The following is a 17,873-nucleotide window of genomic DNA, read 5'->3' as shown; positions in this document are numbered from 1 at the left end:
GGAGGGGGCAGAGGGAGAGACAGGCTCCTGGCTTAGCAGGGAGCCCTATGCGAGGCTCAATCCCAGGACACTGGGATTATGACCTGAGCTGAAGGCAGACACTTAACCAACTGAGCCACTCAGACATCCCGAAAAGAACATCTGTTTAAAAAAGAACACTGAGGGGCGCCTGAGTGGCTCAGTCAGTTAAACGTCTGCCTTTGGTTCAGGTCATGATCCCAGCCAGGGTCCTGGGATGGAGTCCCATGTCAGGCTCCCTGCTCAGCAGGGGAGTCTGCTTCTCCCTCTCCCTCTGCCCCTGCTTGTGTGCTCTCTCTCTCTCCCAAATATATATTTAAAGAAAAAAAAAAAAAAAAAAAACACAGTGAAAGTCCAAATAAAAAGGCAGAGCATTATTTTGTTCTACTTCAGTTAAGAACCTGCACACTGGGGGACTCAAATTTATGCCACTCTGCAGGTTTGCAATTGACCGGAAAAGTAGCATAAGCACTTATTGTGGGTATGTAAACAAATTTTAGTTAACAGCTAAATTTACATATATGGCATGCATGAATAATGTAAAATTAAGAAAGAAAAGGGTCTCACAGGTATAAACTGTGAGCTATTAATTGCACACTTACCTTCCCAAGAAGTTTGACAAACAAAGGCCACAATTTTAACACATAAGTCTCATTCTTACTCATAAATAGCTTTTGGAGCTCTGAAAGTAATTTCTGTAAACAAAAGCAAAAATATTTACCAAAAACACTCTTGAGAAAACAAAATATGCAATATCAGACTGTCTTAGTTGAATTAACTTTCCCCAATGTTTTATTAGAAAATCTTTCATTTATATAGCAAAGCTGAAAGCTTTACAGTGAAAGCCCAAATAGAAACATCATTAACATCTTCCTATGCCTGTCTTATCACAAATCTGGCCATTATTCCATCCATCCATCAATTCAGCTTAATATTATTCTACCAATATATTTTTCCCTGAAAACTTCAACATGTATATCAATAGAGTTCAAATGATAATGTTTTAATTTTCACTCTTAAAAACATATTAATGCTTCATGGGTAACAGCTGAGAACATTTTAGTTCAAATTTATAAAGAATTTTATATATACTCTTAAGAAAATTAATAAACTTATCAAAATAAAAAAACTTGCAAAGACATTGGAGCTACTTTATTAGGAGCCAAACATTCCCGTGAGACCTCCTGAATTTTAAAAAATAAACAAAATCCCAGGTTTTAAAATCTGGAAGGCTCCCTCACCTCACCTAGATTACTGACGTTATCTCTGAACTAGTTTCCCTTCTTCTAGTCAACTCCTCCAGAGTCTATTCTCAACATAGACATAGTGATCCCTTTAAAGCCCAAGTCAGTACATATAACACTCCTAAACTCAAAACCTTCAAATACGGTCTTCAATATAAGTCAGAGTGAAAAACAAATACCTTGCAACACCACCAAGGTCCTATGTGATTTGCTCCTCTGCTTCTCTGACATTATCTCCTAATCCTCTTATCCTTATTCACTCTATCGCTTGTCCAGTGTTCACTGAACACCAACCAACACAAAACCATCAGAGCAGGGTCTTTTGCTCTCATGGTTCCTCCTGCTTGGAATGAGCTTACTCCATTATCATCCAAGTAGCTAATTCCTGTATCACTTTCAAATCACTGTTTAAATATCCTATTATTTTTCCTTTCCTGACCATACCCCTCCTCTCCAATGGCACTCTCCATCTAGTCTCTACGGTTCTCCATAATGTCCCTCACTGAATATACTACATTCTCTATTGCCTCTCCCACTGGACAGTAAGCTCCGAAAGTTCCTTTTGCTCACAGCTATATTCAGTGGCTAAAACAATGCATGGCATATAAGTGCTCAATAAATACCTGTTACAAGAACGACGACAGAAAAGCCTAAAGTCTGAGGCAAGTAATAACTTTAGGAAATTGTACACATTACATGCACTTATGTGCTTTAAATTTATATCTATTGGGATTATGTTAAAACAACCCAAACAGCACTGAAATCAGTAATGTTCTCCCTTTTCCAGAAATGCAAGCCCTTTCAAACACTATTCACTGGAGAGGAAATAAAATGCCTGGATCTACAAACACCAAACAGCTCCCTTCCTTAACCTAGGAGCAGTGTGCCTATACTAACTTAAGCAATTACTTATGTTTTGTTAAAAGTGGAACCGGGGCGCCTGGGTGGCACAGCGGTTAAGCTTCTGCCTTCAGCTCAGGGCGTGATCCCGGTGTTGTGGGATCGAGCCCCACATCAGGCTCCTTCGTTATGAGCGTTTCTTCCTCTCCCACTCCCCCTGCTTGTGTTCCCTCTCTCGCTGGCTGTCTCTATCTCTGTCAAATAAATAAATAAAATCTTAAAAAAAAAAAAAGTGGAACCTTCTAGATCATAATGCAATTATACCACTATGAGCCCTATGCTTGGGCCAGAAACTTAAAATGTAGTGTCCAAAAATTCCTTACACAAAATAATACTTACAGTAGTCATAAGCTGCTCTGTGATAGATGCTATTTCTTGTTGTTTCTGAAGCAACAATGGCATTCCCATCTCTAGAGCAGTTGCTCCCCGCAAATGTACCTTTTGAGCTGAATGAACCACTAAAGGTATGATCAATTTTGCCCACCTAACTGACTCTTCTCCCATTTGAACTGGGACTTGTTCAATTAGCCTATAATAGAGAAATCAATGAAATTAGCTTGACCTCACCTTTTATGTCTAGACTGCTAGGAAAATAAGCATCACACAGAAATATGCCTGGTATCATCTATCTGTTTTTGCATATATATATATATGCATACACGCAGATGTAATTTTTACTGATTTGTAGATTTCCTTATTATTTTTATAAATTTTTAAAATAAGAACACACCATTTTATCTTCAGATTAATATTTAAAATATTGATTTTTTTAAAAAATGCAAGTAAATTCAATATTCTTTTAGAAGATAGCCAGAGAGGGGCACCTGGGGTCAGCTGGTTAAGAGTCTGCCTTCAGCTCAGGTCATGATCCCAGGGTCCTGGGATCCAGCCACGCATCACATAGGGCTCCCTGCTCAGCAAGGAGTCTGCTTCTGCCCCTCCCCACCCCTGCTCCTGCTCTCTCTCTCTAATAAATAAGAATCTTAAGGGGGGGGGGGAAGATAGCCAGAGCATTATTGACATAAGGTGAGCATCATTCAGGACATCAGAACACTAAGTAATTAAAGCAAATAGCTCGATTACAGAAAACTTTAAAAGAATGAAAACCTAGGTAAGATAAACCACACCAACAAAGTTTGTGTGCTGTTAGCATGTCCTTTAAAGAGGAGGGATGGACAGGAAGAAAGTAGAACATTTTCCTGTTCTCCCATCTGCTGTTAGTTGCCATTAATGCCTTCTTATATACCCCCTACAGCCTACTTGGGAGCCTATTACAATTTTTTAAACTCTTGCAAAAGCTTTAATGAAAATAATTTTTAAAATCAGAATCATGTTAGCAGCAGCAACATGTACGCTCTACACCCAACATGGGGCTTGGACTCATGACCCCAAGATCAAGAGCAACATGCTCTACACCAAGTAAACCAGCCAGGCACCCCTACCAAGACTTCATTTTTAAGACTCAGTAAAAATAAACAAAGACATAAATAAATAAACCTAGTAACTTAAACAAATCTACTTCCTTCTTTTTCCTGTTACCTTTTTTCCTTGAGACTTTAGAAGATATTTTGCTTTTAATGTCTAACTCATAGTCTAGTCCCAAAGTCTACCCCTTGAAGTAAATTCTAAATTCACTGAAATTATTCTTCCAAAACAGCAAATTCATACCTTATGATGACATTTAATGCTTCATAATCAACAACAGCAGAATGCATTTCTCCTCTATTAAATACTATTTCTAATGAATCAATTATAGTGGATACCTAAAGACAGAATGAAATAAATACAAATAAGCCTGAATTTTTTAAGTGGCATGTAGTTAAGAAAACATACAAAAACCATACTCACTACTTTGCCAATGGCTTCAGCAGGAAACGTCTGCTTGGATATCACCCAAAGTGCCCTAGTACGTACATTTTTGTCTGGGCTTTTAACACTATCATTCAATTTTAAAAGCAGTTCTTGAGTATCTGTCTCTGAAAAACAAGCAGCCTTAATTATGTGGAACAGTTTGCATCCTTTAAAATCTCAAATACAGAAACAAAAAAACAACATATTCTTCACTGTCAAAAAATTAAATGCGTATCTGGAGAGAAGGATCAGTGAACCAATGCTAATACCAAACTTCTTCCCAAAACACAAAACTTAGAGGTCAGATGGGAAGGTATATTCAGAGAAAACAAACAGTATACTCAATTTTGTACAAATGAAAAAATTTCACAGGTATCATTATAGTTTTAAACATATAAGACAATTTTTGGCAAGTTGTTACAAATCCTACACCTCTGCTCTAAAACGAACCACCTCTATTTTAGATTGGCAACATTTGTACATCTAAAACAGAAAGGGCATAAAATTTACCATCAGAAAGGAAGATGGTAGTAACTTTCAGGCATCTTTATTCCCTGTCCTGGATTTCCCCCTCTCTAAAGATCTCGTCCTAGGTTTCCATTAAAATGGCAAACTACAGAGCGGTAATTAAGATTGCTTGAAAACTTAGCTACTTTTGGGTCCAAATTATCCCAACACCACTATGTAAAAGAACTTTTCAATTCAGCATGTTCCTTAGTGCATATGCCTGTTTTAAACAATAAATAACCATTTAAATTATTATTACTTTCCAAAGCAGATATGCTTTATGAAGGAGAAGGTTCAGTTTTTTGTTACAATCATTTTAAAATAGGTTTATATTCTTTTAGAAATTTTGTGACAACAAAGTTAAAGCTATGTCTACAAAAAAAAGAGATCTTCTAAAAGATGATAATCAAAACATTATTTCTTTCTCAAAAGCAAATCCTAAACTACAAGTTACAAAACTAATAGAGAAGTAACAGTACTTTTAACATATTAAACCATATTTATAAACTCTAAAAATATTTTTTCTGCGTCACAGTGGGTGTCAGACGCTCCCAGATCAAGTGTGTAAAATATAAACTCTAAAAATATTACATCATAATAAATTTAACTACCTGATAATCCTGAGGTAATTTTGGGATTATATAAGCAAAACCCCAAGGCCTGTAGAGCAGCACTACTGAGGTCTGAATTCTGACTGGAAATGTGAATCTACAAAAAAACAAAAAGCACATTCGTTATGAACAATTAAAATTGTAAATAAATTCTCAGAGAATGAGTCAACCAGGAAATAAAATTAGGTTTTAATCCAATCAATCAAAATATATTTAAGACTAGATAAAAAAGGAATAAAAATCAGGAAGACATGTATACAGCTTGGCAAAGGAAGAAGAGCACTAGAAAGAGATCACATAAAAAAGAATGTTTCTCTTAAAAGAACATCTCCACATACCTGAAAGCAATAAAAGAGCCAACAAATGGAAAATGCTGAAGGCACCTCCATAAAAGGAAAGCAAAAGACTCAAAAACAAAAGCTGGAACCCTAGTTTTAGAATGGAGTGACACCTCTAAAACAGAGAGGGGTTGGAATTTAACATTTACAGATGATCTGAAGTGATAGCTTTAAACATTATCTCAATCTTTTAAAAGAAATCCCTACTTTGTAGATTGGAAAATCTGAACATCAATCTGGAGTTTTAGGCCCAACCCATCTTATATATGTAAAAGCTATAAAATCCCAAATCTGTCAAAGATACTCTGCTATATTTCCCAACCCTATGTTTATTTGTAACTCTGCGTTTTTTTCCCGGTACCATTTCCTATCTCAAAGTGATTTACCTTCAAATCCCCCCACAGCTCTGAATCAGATATCTAAGGAATCCTTATGCATTTGCTGCTCTTGAGCAGGAAAAATAGGTGTATGAATAAAACACTTCCCTGGGTCACCCCTCTTATAATTAATCAAATGAAACCATACAAAAAACCAAACACTAGACTATAAGACATATTAAAACAACCAGTTCAGACAACCATAGAAAGATAGTATTAAATACCTAAGACTGGGAGCTACTACTGTATCTCCTGGACAATAGCTAGCTGTGATCAACTTTTTTTTTTTTTATTAAATATATATTGCCTGAAAAGTATTCCTTAACAGTGTTGTCTTCAAAAATCTTGTGGGTGGGGCACCTTCGTGGCTCAGTCCTTTAAGTGACTGACCCTTGCTTTTAGCTCAGGTCTTAATCTCAGGGTCCTGGGATCTGAGTCCTAGTTCTCTCTCCCTCTTCCGTGCCCCCCCTCTCCCTCTCTCTCAAATCAATCAATCAATCTATCTTTGGGGGGGAAAAATGTGGGTTCCTAGACTGACTACTAACAGAATTCTAAACAATATAGAAACATGTTATATTTCACCTAACCTGGCTCTTGTTCTAAAGAATTCAATTATTCTTGCAGTGCTTAATATTCACCCAGAAAGCTTTTGTTGACTGTCAAGCTTCTGTTGACTTTCCTATCATTAACCACCCACATGCTTCCAAATAACTATTCATCAGGCATTTAAGTTACCTCTATTAAACAGTGCAAGCAATTGCGTTCCTGATCATACATGTTCTCGAATACCAAATTTATGAAGGTGCATATTTTCACCACATCCAATATATTGCTAAGATGTGGAACATGATAATGAAGAAAAATATATTACAATTAATACTGTTCAATACTATTAATAACTACTGAACTATTACACAAAAAGTAAGTTCCTGCTTACACAAACAAAAAGCACTACTGACTGTAACAGGAATACTCACGGGTAGGCACTACCTTAAATGCCTCAACATTTAACTGGAAATCTTGCTAAAATGTACACTAAATATGACAGAGTACTTCTGTTCAAAAGCACAAAACATGATCATAAAAGTAAGAACTCTGGAGATGTAGTTCAACCTCTTCATTCTAAAAAACAAGGAATTCAGAAGTTAAGTGTTGAGGACAGTCACAAAGCCACTGTGTACTTAACTGAGGATAAGAACAGAAGTCTGCAGTCTGATGTTAAAATATAATACCTCCCTACAAATAAGCAAAAAAGATAACCATAATAACGGTTTTTTAACCAGACAAGAGTGGCAAGAACTGATGGTGAGTGAAGGTTAAAAAAAAAAAAAAAGAAAAAAAAAGAGTGTTGCCACAAAATAGACCAAAGATAAAATTATAGAATCATTTACTTTCAAGTACATTCCTACAAAAAGACAAAAAAACATGAAATAATTGCTGTTAACTGCTTTTAAATTAAAAGCACAGGTTTTGCGGGAGCGCATGACTCTTGATCTCAGGGTGGTGAGTTGGAGCCCCTTGCTGGATGTAGAGATTACTTAAAAAATAAAATCTTTAAAAAAATAAAAGCACAGGTTTTGTATTCACGTGGCCATGCGCAACATTAGGCAAGTTAAACCAATGTCTTCTACAAAGTGGGGATTAAAGAGTACTCTCACAGGGACATGGAGGATTAAGAGAATACATGTAAGGTAATTAAGAAAGTACTCAGTACATATAAAACACTGAAACAGTACTATAATAGTCCTGCTCTTATTCCATTTCGAAGTTTGTTTTTTTTTTTTTAATATTTTATTTATTTATTTAACAGAGATAGAGACAGCCAGTGAGAGACGGAACACAAGCAGGGGGAGTGGGAGAGGAAGAAGCAGGCTCATAGTGGAGAAGCCTGATGTGGGGCTCGATCCCATAACGCCAGGATCACGCCCTGAGCCGAAGGCAGACACTTAACCGCTGTGCCACCCAGGCGCCCCAGTGCCACCCAGGCGCCCCTTGAAGTTTTTCTGAGTTAGCTGGTAAAACTTTTTTTTTTCCACAACAAAAAACTATTCAATAAGCAGATACATACTTTTAAAACTCTGAATAGCTGGGGAAGTTTTTTCTCAATTTCCATAATGACTTCTTTTCCATCTTCTCCAGTCATTCGACTTAAAAGCAGAAAGAACATAAGCTTATGCAAATGGCACACAAAAGAAACTATAATTACTCCCTAAAATACCCGTTTGTACCCTCTTTCTAAAGCTTGTTAGAACTCTATCAAGTTGACTGGCTCAGTGCATAAAATACTTAATACCTGTTAGTACGATGCATCATGCAATATACGGTCTGAAATTAATGCAAAAAAACCCTTAGTAACTTTTGCTCCACAGTGTACGCATTTGGACAATATCACCAGGTAAAGAGGGAACACAAAACCCTAGCCCAAATTACAAATTTACTAAAAACTTACAAAATATTTATCGTTTTGTACCAATTGCTACCCTTTCCTAGCATTTCCAAATAAGTAGATAACTCAGCAAAACATGATTTGCAGAGAAAAATATCCTGTGAGGCATTACAGTTAAAAATGAAACCCAGATTATTGCTATTAAAAAAAACGATTCTGGGTTGCCACATTGTCCCAATACATTGCCGGCATACACCGAAAAGCATCCCGCCAGCATCCTCACTTCCAACCGAACTTAAAAAAAAAAATCCTTCGCCAGCCAGACACACGTGCAGGCTTCCTCATTCCAAACACACGCCTTGAGCTCCGCAGCAACACCCCGGAACGTCACTTAGCACGCACCACCTCCCCCCACCTTGCCCGCGACCCCGGCGTCCTCACAGCTGCCAGACTCCTAGAATACACCACCTCGTTTATGAGTGCCCCACCGCAGCTACCTTCTCCCCAAGACCCGCCAGAGCTTTCACCCCCAAACCCAGCGGGCCTTACCTGGTCAGAGTCAGGTAAGCGTCGGTTTGCTCTCCATGGGGGGCGGAAGGGTCTTCCAAAGTCTCCAACAGCGGCGCCAGGGGGCTCTCACCCGGGGCCGTCATGTTGGCGACCCTGAGCACGGACCGGAAGAGGAGAAAACCCAATGACCGATGGCAACAGCCCCGCGGCGGCCCGGTCCGAGTCCGGGCCCCAGACCCGCGCGCCCACCCCCGGCCTCACAGCCCCACGGCGTCCACACGCCCGGCCCCTGACCCCCAAATCCAAAACCCTAACCTCCTCCTGCGCCTCGCAACACGCAGCGGGGCCCACGCTGTGCTCCGGCCCAGGCCCGCTCCCGCCACCACTTTCCCGGGCAGCTTTCAACAGTGGGAGGAGACCCGCGGGGGGCGGGAGAAGCCCGGAGAGTGAGGCATCTCGCCGCGAGGGGGCGGAGGGTGCGCTGGACTAAGGGTTGCCAAGGCCCAGCACCGTGGCCCCGACACTTACCCCACGTAAGAAGATCAGGACTGCGTCCTCTCCGCGGCTTCCCCGCGGCACCCGGAGGGAGCCAGAACTCGACTTTCCCGTCTCGGGCTGTTTACTCTCGCGTGCGGCCCGCTCCCTCCTAGACCAAGATGGCGGCGGGGGCGGGCCCACGAGCGCGCGGGAGTAGTACAGGCCTGGCGGGAGAGCCTCGAGCCAATCCAACAGGCGGAGGCGCGCCGAAATCATCGATGGCCTCTCTTCCGGGTTGGCTGCTTTGCCTAGCCCATCAGGGGCATCTTACAGGTGGGAGTGTTTTGATCTAAATTTAACCCGCGAGGGACTTGAAATTCAAAGTATGAATGAATCGCCAAAGTTCACCAGACTAAATTTGGTGGGCATTCACACTCTTCAAACCCCAAGCTCTGTGCTTCTTGAAGTATTAGCAACAAATCATTTAGCAAGAGGATATTGTCCGCACTGTAATGTTTAAGACTAGAAGCTGCATCTAGATAGTGTGGATTCCAGCCCTAGCTCTGTGTGACTTCAGCAACGTAACCAACCTTTCTATGCCTCAGTTTCCTGCGGGGGAAAATAGGGATGATAATGGTAACTACTTCAGGTGAAAGTGAAGTGAGAAAAGGTAGGAGAAGCGTTTGATTTTCATATATTAAGGGTACATAACAATGGCCTCGGGGTATTCATGATTAAACTGCAGATTTCTGGGCCCCGCCCTTAGACATTGTGATTCAGTAGATTTAGGTAGCTCCCAAAGATCTGCATTCTTTTATTTAGGCCCGGGTGTTGAAGGGTGGGACTTAGTCAGGACTTAAGACGGCAGAGAAAGGACTGTAAACCCTTATTTTTTTATTAAAGATTTTACTTATTTATTTATTATTACTTATTTATTAGAGAGAGAGAGAGCACAAGCAGTTGGAGGGGCAGAGGGAGAGGGAGAAGTAGACTGCCCGCTGAGTAGGGAGCTGGACTCGGGGCTAGATCCCAGGATCATGACCTGAGCCAGAGGCAGACGCTTAACCAACCGAGCCACGCAGGTGCCCCTTGACGAACAATTTATCTGTCTCTCCCCTTTTCCTCGGCCTCTGAGCCCTGTCCACATCACGCAGGATTGTATCAACTGGAAACCAGGCATCTGAGGCTCAGCGGCAAGTGGTTGTTCCACTTTGGCCTCATAGGTTTCAGATCCCCCACGCCTCAAGCCTCTACGTAGGGAGTACAACCATCAGCTCCAGAGGTCAAGGCCACATTTGCCCTTCTCTTCCCCTAGCCAAGTGTCTGCCAAACTAAGCACTCAATAAAGAACATGTTTCTTAAGGAGACATACAGATCTTGTGACCCAAGCTATGGAAATTAAAGACTTTAAAAACAGTGAAGAGTTGGATCTGGGTGAAATGTAGAGACACCATAGAAGTGATGGTAGAGAAAGGTTTTCAGTGCAGCCTGATAATGAGTTCTATAAACGTCGGATATTTAAGAAAGTGAAGAAGTTATGAGATGATAAATGAAATATATGGACAAGTTTGCAACATTAAGATTTCAGTATAGTAGAGATGTGTTGGAAAGTGAGAGAAGATCTTGAAACCGTATTTTTTATGGTAGCTATGAGATGAGATTAGTGAAAAGAACACCGAGTTTGCCTTAAGACAGTAGCTCCGCCCAATCCTTCTGTGCCTTCTTGTGCTTTATTCTTCCAACACTTACCACTATCTAATATTGCATTATATATATATATATTTTATTGTTTTTCTCTCCCCATGGGAATGCAAATTCCTTGAGAATAGGGACTTTGTTTTATTCATGTTTTTCCTTATATTTCATTTACAAAGATGAGGTTGGGGTGGTGATGTTGCTTGTACCTCTTTCAAATGCATAGTCCTGTGATCTTCCTAAAATCTTTCAGAGTATTTTATCGTTGTCACTCGCGGGCTAAAATCCTTCAGTGGTTCCCATCAATCATAGGATGAATTTCAAAACTTTTGATATGGCATGTAGGCCTATGATGATTGGGCAACTGCTAACCCTTCATCTCCAGCCTTATCCCCACTTCAGCCAAGTTTTGAATAGTCTGCCAGAATCTCTAATTCTTGTGTCTTTGAAGATATGTGTTCCTTGCGTTTATACCATTAATTACCTTTTTCAAGTGTGATAAGTAAGAGTAGATTAAAATCACACCTTTTCATTAAATCCTTCCTCTAATCTTTCCCCAAGGAAAATTAAATGCTTCTACCTCCTTGCTGACATAGCTCTTTATTTGGAAACCTGTTAAAATAAATATCTCATTACTTTATTATTTATTTTTAAAAGATTTTATTTTTAAGTAATCTTTACACTCAGTGTGGACCTCAAACTCACAACCCCAAGATCAGGAGTCAAACACTCCACCAACTGAGCCAGCCGGATGCCCTATTATTGTTTACTTACGTAAGTCTGAATGACAGAGGTGAGGGTTAGTCTGAGGAAAATTAGTTCTAGCCTAATCTCAATCAGTACCCCTCCCTCTTTTTTGGTATTTTCTCATCTAAGGAGATTACAGAGTCAAGACAAATCCGCTTCCCCACCCAGACCCCTCTCTCCACACCCTTCCAAAGAGATTGCTGTCCCCAAGCTTCTCTTTTATAGAAATTCTGGAACTACTACCATAGATCTTCTCTTAGTAGGCAATAAATTCCTAGTACCTGGCACTCGATAAGTACATTTTGTTGGGTTTTTTTTATAAGTACATTTTTTTTTAAAGATTTTATTTATTTATTTGACAGAGAGAGACAGCCAGCGAGAGAGGGAACACAGGCAGGGGGAGTGGGAGAGGAAGAAGCAGGCTCTCAGCGGAGGAGCCTGATGTGGGGCTCGATCCCAGGACTCCGGGATCACACCCTGAGCCGAAGGCAGACGCTTAACAACTGAGCCACCCAGGCGCCCCCTTTTTATAAGTACATTTTGAATTAATTTTTTTATGTATTAATTCATCTGTCTTTTCCTCTAATCATTCAACCAATATACAATTTCTGTCTTCCTTGCCTCTTCAAATCCCGTATCTCTGTTTCTCCTCAGAACATCATGAAAAGCCTTGCACCTTCAATCCAGTATAGCTTCTAACTTCCCCATCTCTGTCTTTAACCACAGCATTACTCAGCAAATATCAAGACTATAATCTTAGGTCTCTCAATGACTCCTTTCTCCTACTTGCCCTCAGTAGTCCTAATGATTCCCTCTATCTAATAAGTGTTAGACCTGTCCAGCTGATATCTATAAGATCCCAACTTATGGACTGAACATAATCATTTCAAGGTTATAAAATCGCTTTTTAACTGCTTTTTATTGAGTGCTAGATGTTGAATGTACCTTATCTAATTTATTCCTGATAGTGGTTCTAAGACAAAGAAGTACTTTTCCTGGATTTACAAATAATCAAGGTGAAGCTTAAAGAGTAAAATAGAGAACTTTAATCTAGTCATATATAACTCCAAAGATAACTTATTTAAGCTACATTCATTCATCAACATTTAATGAACTCTACCCTGAGTAAAGCAGCATGGTGGTATGGTTTTCATGATAGATTAATTCTTGAACATGGTAAGAAGAATTCAATATAAGGAGTCCTAAGGAAGCTCACTATTTACAGGACTCCTGTAGTAATTCATTTAGTAAAGTATCCATCTGTAATCCAAATTACTGGATAGCAATAGCCCAGCTTTGAAACCAGTAATTGGATTCAAATACTGGCTCTGCCACTGTGTGACTTGAGATCTTCCAGGCAATAATCTTCAGTAGGTGTAAAACCATTGAGCAAAAGTCTGATCGGAAACACAGCCTCAAAGTATCTCCCCTTAAGATACTTATCAAATAGGGGCGCCTGGTTGTTCAGTCCGTTAGGCCTCCCACTCTTGTTTTTGGCTCAGGTCATGATCTCATGGTGGTGAGATCAATCGAGCCCCTCATCAGGCTCTGTGCTGAGCTGAGTGTGGAGCCTGCTTGGGATTCTCTCTTTCCTCTCCCCCTGCCCCTCCCCACCCCTGCTCATGCGCACGTGTGCTTTCTCTCTCAATAAATAAATAGATGGATAAATAGATAAATAAAATTTTTACAAAAAGATGCTTACCAAATAAGAGACAAATGGTAACTTTACAGTGGAGACACCTATGAAAACCATCAACACTGGTACAAGCTGATATGGTATGCCTGCCAAAAATTCATAACTTGAATCTATCCGTGAGGAAAGAATCAGAAAAACCATAATGAAAGATGTTCTATAAAAACAAAACAAAACCAAAAAACAAAAGTCAAACAAAAAACTGCCCTATACTCTTTGAATGACAGTGTCAAAAGAAACAAAGGAAAGCAGAGGGACTGTTTCAGAATAAAGAAGATTCAAGAGACATGACAATTAAAATGCAATACATAAGGGCACATGGGTGGTTCAGTCAGTTAAGCAGCAGGCTCTTGATTTCTGCTCAGGTCATGATCTCAGGGTCCTGGGATCTAGCCCCACAGTCGGCTCTGTGCTCAGCAGGGAGTCTACTTGAGGATTCTCTCCCCCCCAACCCCTCCCCCTGCTCGCACACTTTCTCTCAAATAAATAAATCTTTAAAAAAAAATAAAATGCAATATGTAATCATGGATCAATACATTTGGAAACAAATTTTGCTTTAAAAGAGTAGTGAAATTTGAACAAAGACTATACATTTTCTGTATTTGATAATTGTATATGGTTATATAAGATAATCAGAATAAGAAATTCTAACAAATTTAGGAAAAGATTGATAGTTCTGTAGCCATAGAACCAAGTTGCAACCAGAACCAATTTTAAACACATTCAGTGGATAAACACAAATCATCCTGGTGAACCTGCTTTTGCAAGCTGACCAATCATCATCACTGGTGAAAGTCAGCTGAGCAGGGCTGAACTCACTCCAAAAATGATGCCTCAGAGACCAATCAACAATGTCATTAGAGGAACCAAGTTTTTAAGGATAGTGCCAGCCTATTTATGCCCCTGAAAGCCCACCCATCTTGAACTCCATGCTTCCCAAAGACCCAGAAGTTTGCTTTGCTCAGACTTTGCCTGACCAATATTCCTCTTTTTATTTCAGAAATTGAGTAGTATTCTCATTATCCTTTGGTAATTCTGGAGGTTTCCCTAGGTCATTTTGAAAATTCTTTGTTGGCAGCATTCCAGGTCATATTTTGGCCAACAGTGGCGCTTGACTGGGCCCCTTGTGTCCAAACTCTGTCAGTCAGGTCAGCTGCTAGATGACTCAGTCTCAATAACCATTTGAGCTCTTTTTTCATTGAATTCTTGTTATTGCATTTATTCTTCTAGTATTTGTAACCAAGCAGTTCTTTGCATAAGATCATTAGGCTTAGGTCTTTTATTCTGAGTAATTAGACCTTTTGGGTTGGAATAACACCATTTGGTAATTACACCAAGGTGTTAATGAGGTTATTAGCCCTTTGCTTTTGAAGTCTACCATTTGAAAATGTTTGCTGTAAACCTGCTTATTCTCCTGCTGCATGCTTTGGTTTTGTTTTGTTTTAATATTTTTTTAAAGACTTTATTTTTAAGCAATCTCCATACCCAACATGGGGCTTCAACCTACAACCCCAAGATCAAAAGTCCCATGCTCTACTGACTGAGCCAGCCAGGCATGCCTGTTTCGCTTTTCAGAAATTTGAAAATATTTATTTTAAAAGTTCATTTAAAAACAATAGTAGGGGCGCCTTGATGGCTCAGCCATTAAGCGTCTGCCTTTGGCTCAGGTCATGATCCCAGCGTCCTGGGATGGAGCCCTGCATCGGGCTCCCTGCTCTGCGGGAAGCCTGCTTCTCCCTCTCCCACTCCCCCTGCTTGTGTTCCCTCTCTCGCTGTCTCTCTCTGTCAAATAAATAAATAAAACCTTAAAAAAAAATAGTAAACCATTGTATGTTAACATAAATATTATATGAAATAATAAATAACAAGATTTTATGAAAAAATAGAAGCATAGCCTTATGTTTTACATTTTTGCAGGACTAAACAGAAGATAGTTGAGTTCTCATAAAGGCTTCTGTCTTTAATTTATTGTGCTCTGCTGCTTTTTTGAAGAACAGAAAGAAAACCCATCCTGGCACAAGTATGTAGTTGGAATAGGGAGCAGTATTTTAATAGCTTTTACAGACAATTATGGATATTCTTCTTTGATATAACACTGGAACTTGACAAGCAATAGTTTCTTAAAGATTAAATGCAGTGTGGAATCTGAGATTGTATCAATGAACTTTTTATACTCTGTTACCTTAAAATACATTGGTCAATCTTGAATTTTGAATCAGTCTTTTGCTCATGCATGGTTTTGTATCAGTATGTATTGGTCATTTGAAAAATATTAAGTCATTGAGTTATATGGATCTTCGAAACGTTGACACATTTGGTTATACATTACCACATATCACATTTGTTAATATCACTGTCAGTATCATTAGAAAGCTCTTTCTATTGGTATATACTTAACAGTCAAATTTCTGGGTCATAGGCTATGAGAACATTTAACTTTATAAGGCTATGACAAATTTTTTTTCCGAAGTGGTGTTCCCAATTTATAATCCCTCAGCATCTTATTTTTTCTTATTTATGTATTTATATATTTATTTATTTTATTTACTTGGGAGAGAACATGGGGCGGGGTGAGAGAGAGAGAACACAGAGGGAGGAGCAGACTCCCCACTGAGCAGGGAACCTGACAGGGGACTTGATCCCAGGACCTAAGGCAGACATTCAACTGACTGAGCCACCCAGGCACCCCCCACAGCAATTTTATAAAAGATCTCATTGATCCACATTCTTTCTAATACTTGATAGTTTTAATTTGTACCAGTCACACAGTGAGATTTCTGATCATGAATTTGAGCAACTCTTTATATTATTCTCTTACGTGCGATAGACGGCCTGCCTTTTATTCTTCTCTTTTTTCCTAACAGTTTTATTGAGATAATTCACATTCGGTACAATTTACCCTTTTAAAGTGTACAGTTCAGTGGTTTTTAATATATTCACAGTTGTGCAGCCATCACTGAAATCCATTTTAGAATATTTTCATCACCTCAAAAAAAAAAAAAAACTTTTTACTTTTTAACTATCACCTCCTTCTCCACCTAATAGCACCCCATCCCATCCCCAGGTAACCACTAATCTACTTTCTGTTTCTATAGATTTGCCTGTTCTGGATGTTTTGTATAAATGGGATCATATAATATGTGACCTCCTGTGACTGGCTTCTGGCACTTAGCATTTTGTTTTCTAGGTTTATCCCTGTTGTAACATATATTGGTACTTTATTTCTTTTTACTGCTAAATATTCCATTAAATGGATATACCACATTTTACTTATCCATTTACAAGTTGATGGACATTTGAAGTCAAATTAAAATCCCAGTCTAGGGGCACCTGGGTGGCTCAGTCGGTTAAGCCTCTGCCTTCAGCTCAGGTCATGATCCCAGGGTCCTGGGATAAGCCCTGCGTTGGGCTCCTTGCTCAGTGGGGAGTCTGCTTTTCCCTCTCCCTTTGCCCCTCCCCCTGCTTGTGCACACCCACTCTCTCTCTGTTTCTTTCTTTCTCAAATAAATAAATAAAACCTTGAAAAAAAAAATCCTGGTCTAGACCCAAATTAAGGGCTATAATTAAAGAAGTTCCTAATCTTTAGAGGGACACAAAATTTTACTATTGAATCCAGGACTCTTTAAAGATCCTTATTATTCTGGACTATAGAGCTGTCCCAACTAATATAAAAGGGAAAAATGTCTAAAATCAGCAAGGCATGAAAGAGGAGATTTTAAAAATGCAGCTGTGAAAAACTTTTAAATATAAGGAAAAAAATACAGTACATAAAGCAATTATAGAAGCCCTTCTTTTAAGGGTAGACTAGACAAAGATTCACAATTGTAGCAGAAGTAAAAATACAAAACAGACTTCAGGAAACTTTGAAACAGTGCTCTGGATTAGATGCAGCTCCTGAAGTGAAAGGAGACTTGTCTTCTGTTTTTATAAATGGCTCACACCTAAATTAGGGGGTTTAGCAAAAAATTAGTTAAAAATGTGACAGTGCCAGTTTAGAAAATATCTAATATGTGGCTCAACATTTCCAGAGAGCTTTAAAAAGTAACAAGCTAGAAATCAGTACATCTTATGGCTCTCTAGGTGAAATAACCCAAAATGTCTCTACTCTAAGATGTGGGAGCCTGGAGATAAGGATATTTATAAATATAGTGAACAGAAGGGCCACTAAACAAACTGTGTACCATACTGGTTTGAAAACAGGACAACTATCCCCAAATCTATCCGGCGATGCACCTCCAAGGTAGAAAAAAGCATCCAACACTTATTCTAATTCCCTAGGGGAACAAAACAGCTTTCCTGTTAATCACTCTATCTAACATTCGTTTCACCTCTATCACAGAGCCAAAATTTAAAGTTGTCTTAAAAGGAAGAAAAAAGACAAATTGATTTTTCATGAGAAAAGAAAAAGTTTTTTATTAATGTAAAAATGGCAGTGCCATATTGTTTTTTTAAAAAAAAAGACTAGATAAATTTGAACATATACAGGGTCGCCTGGGTGGCTCAGTCGGTTAAGCATCTG

General features: G+C 39.2%; 1 protein-coding gene across 8 annotated transcripts in view; it reads right to left on the bottom strand.

Moving 5' to 3' along the window:
* Nucleotides 1–9,437, bottom strand: part of RIF1 (replication timing regulatory factor 1) — a 69,519-nt gene extending 60,082 nt beyond the window's left edge. For 4 of the 8 annotated variants that reach the window (XR_008961180.1, XM_026492800.4, XM_026492803.4 and 1 more), the window contains exons 1-8: nucleotides 9,271–9,437; nucleotides 8,782–8,895; nucleotides 7,915–7,993; nucleotides 5,132–5,228; nucleotides 4,011–4,138; nucleotides 3,831–3,925; nucleotides 2,502–2,691; nucleotides 621–713 (exon numbers count right to left, since the gene is read on the bottom strand). Coding sequence is in view for 7 of the 8 variants with exons in the window: in XM_026492800.4 (XP_026348585.2) it covers nucleotides 621–713; nucleotides 2,502–2,691; nucleotides 3,831–3,925; nucleotides 4,011–4,138; nucleotides 5,132–5,228; nucleotides 7,915–7,993; nucleotides 8,782–8,885 (786 nt within the window). In the remaining variant the exon portion in view is untranslated. Of the gene's footprint in view, nucleotides 1–620; nucleotides 714–2,501; nucleotides 2,692–3,830; nucleotides 3,926–4,010; nucleotides 4,139–5,131; nucleotides 5,229–7,914; nucleotides 7,994–8,781; nucleotides 8,896–9,057; nucleotides 9,169–9,270 lie in introns of those variants that run through there. The other 4 variants (XM_048214489.2, XM_048214492.2, XM_048214490.2 and 1 more) reach the window with 3 other exon arrangements.
* Nucleotides 9,438–17,873: the final 8,436 nt, after the last annotated feature.

The sequence above is a fragment of the Ursus arctos genome, unplaced genomic scaffold (genome assembly GCF_023065955.2).
Source record: "Ursus arctos isolate Adak ecotype North America unplaced genomic scaffold, UrsArc2.0 scaffold_1, whole genome shotgun sequence".
Lineage (NCBI taxonomy): Eukaryota > Metazoa > Chordata > Mammalia > Carnivora > Ursidae > Ursus > Ursus arctos.
Note: the sequence above shows the minus strand (reverse complement) of the source record. Positions and strands in the feature narration are given on the sequence as shown.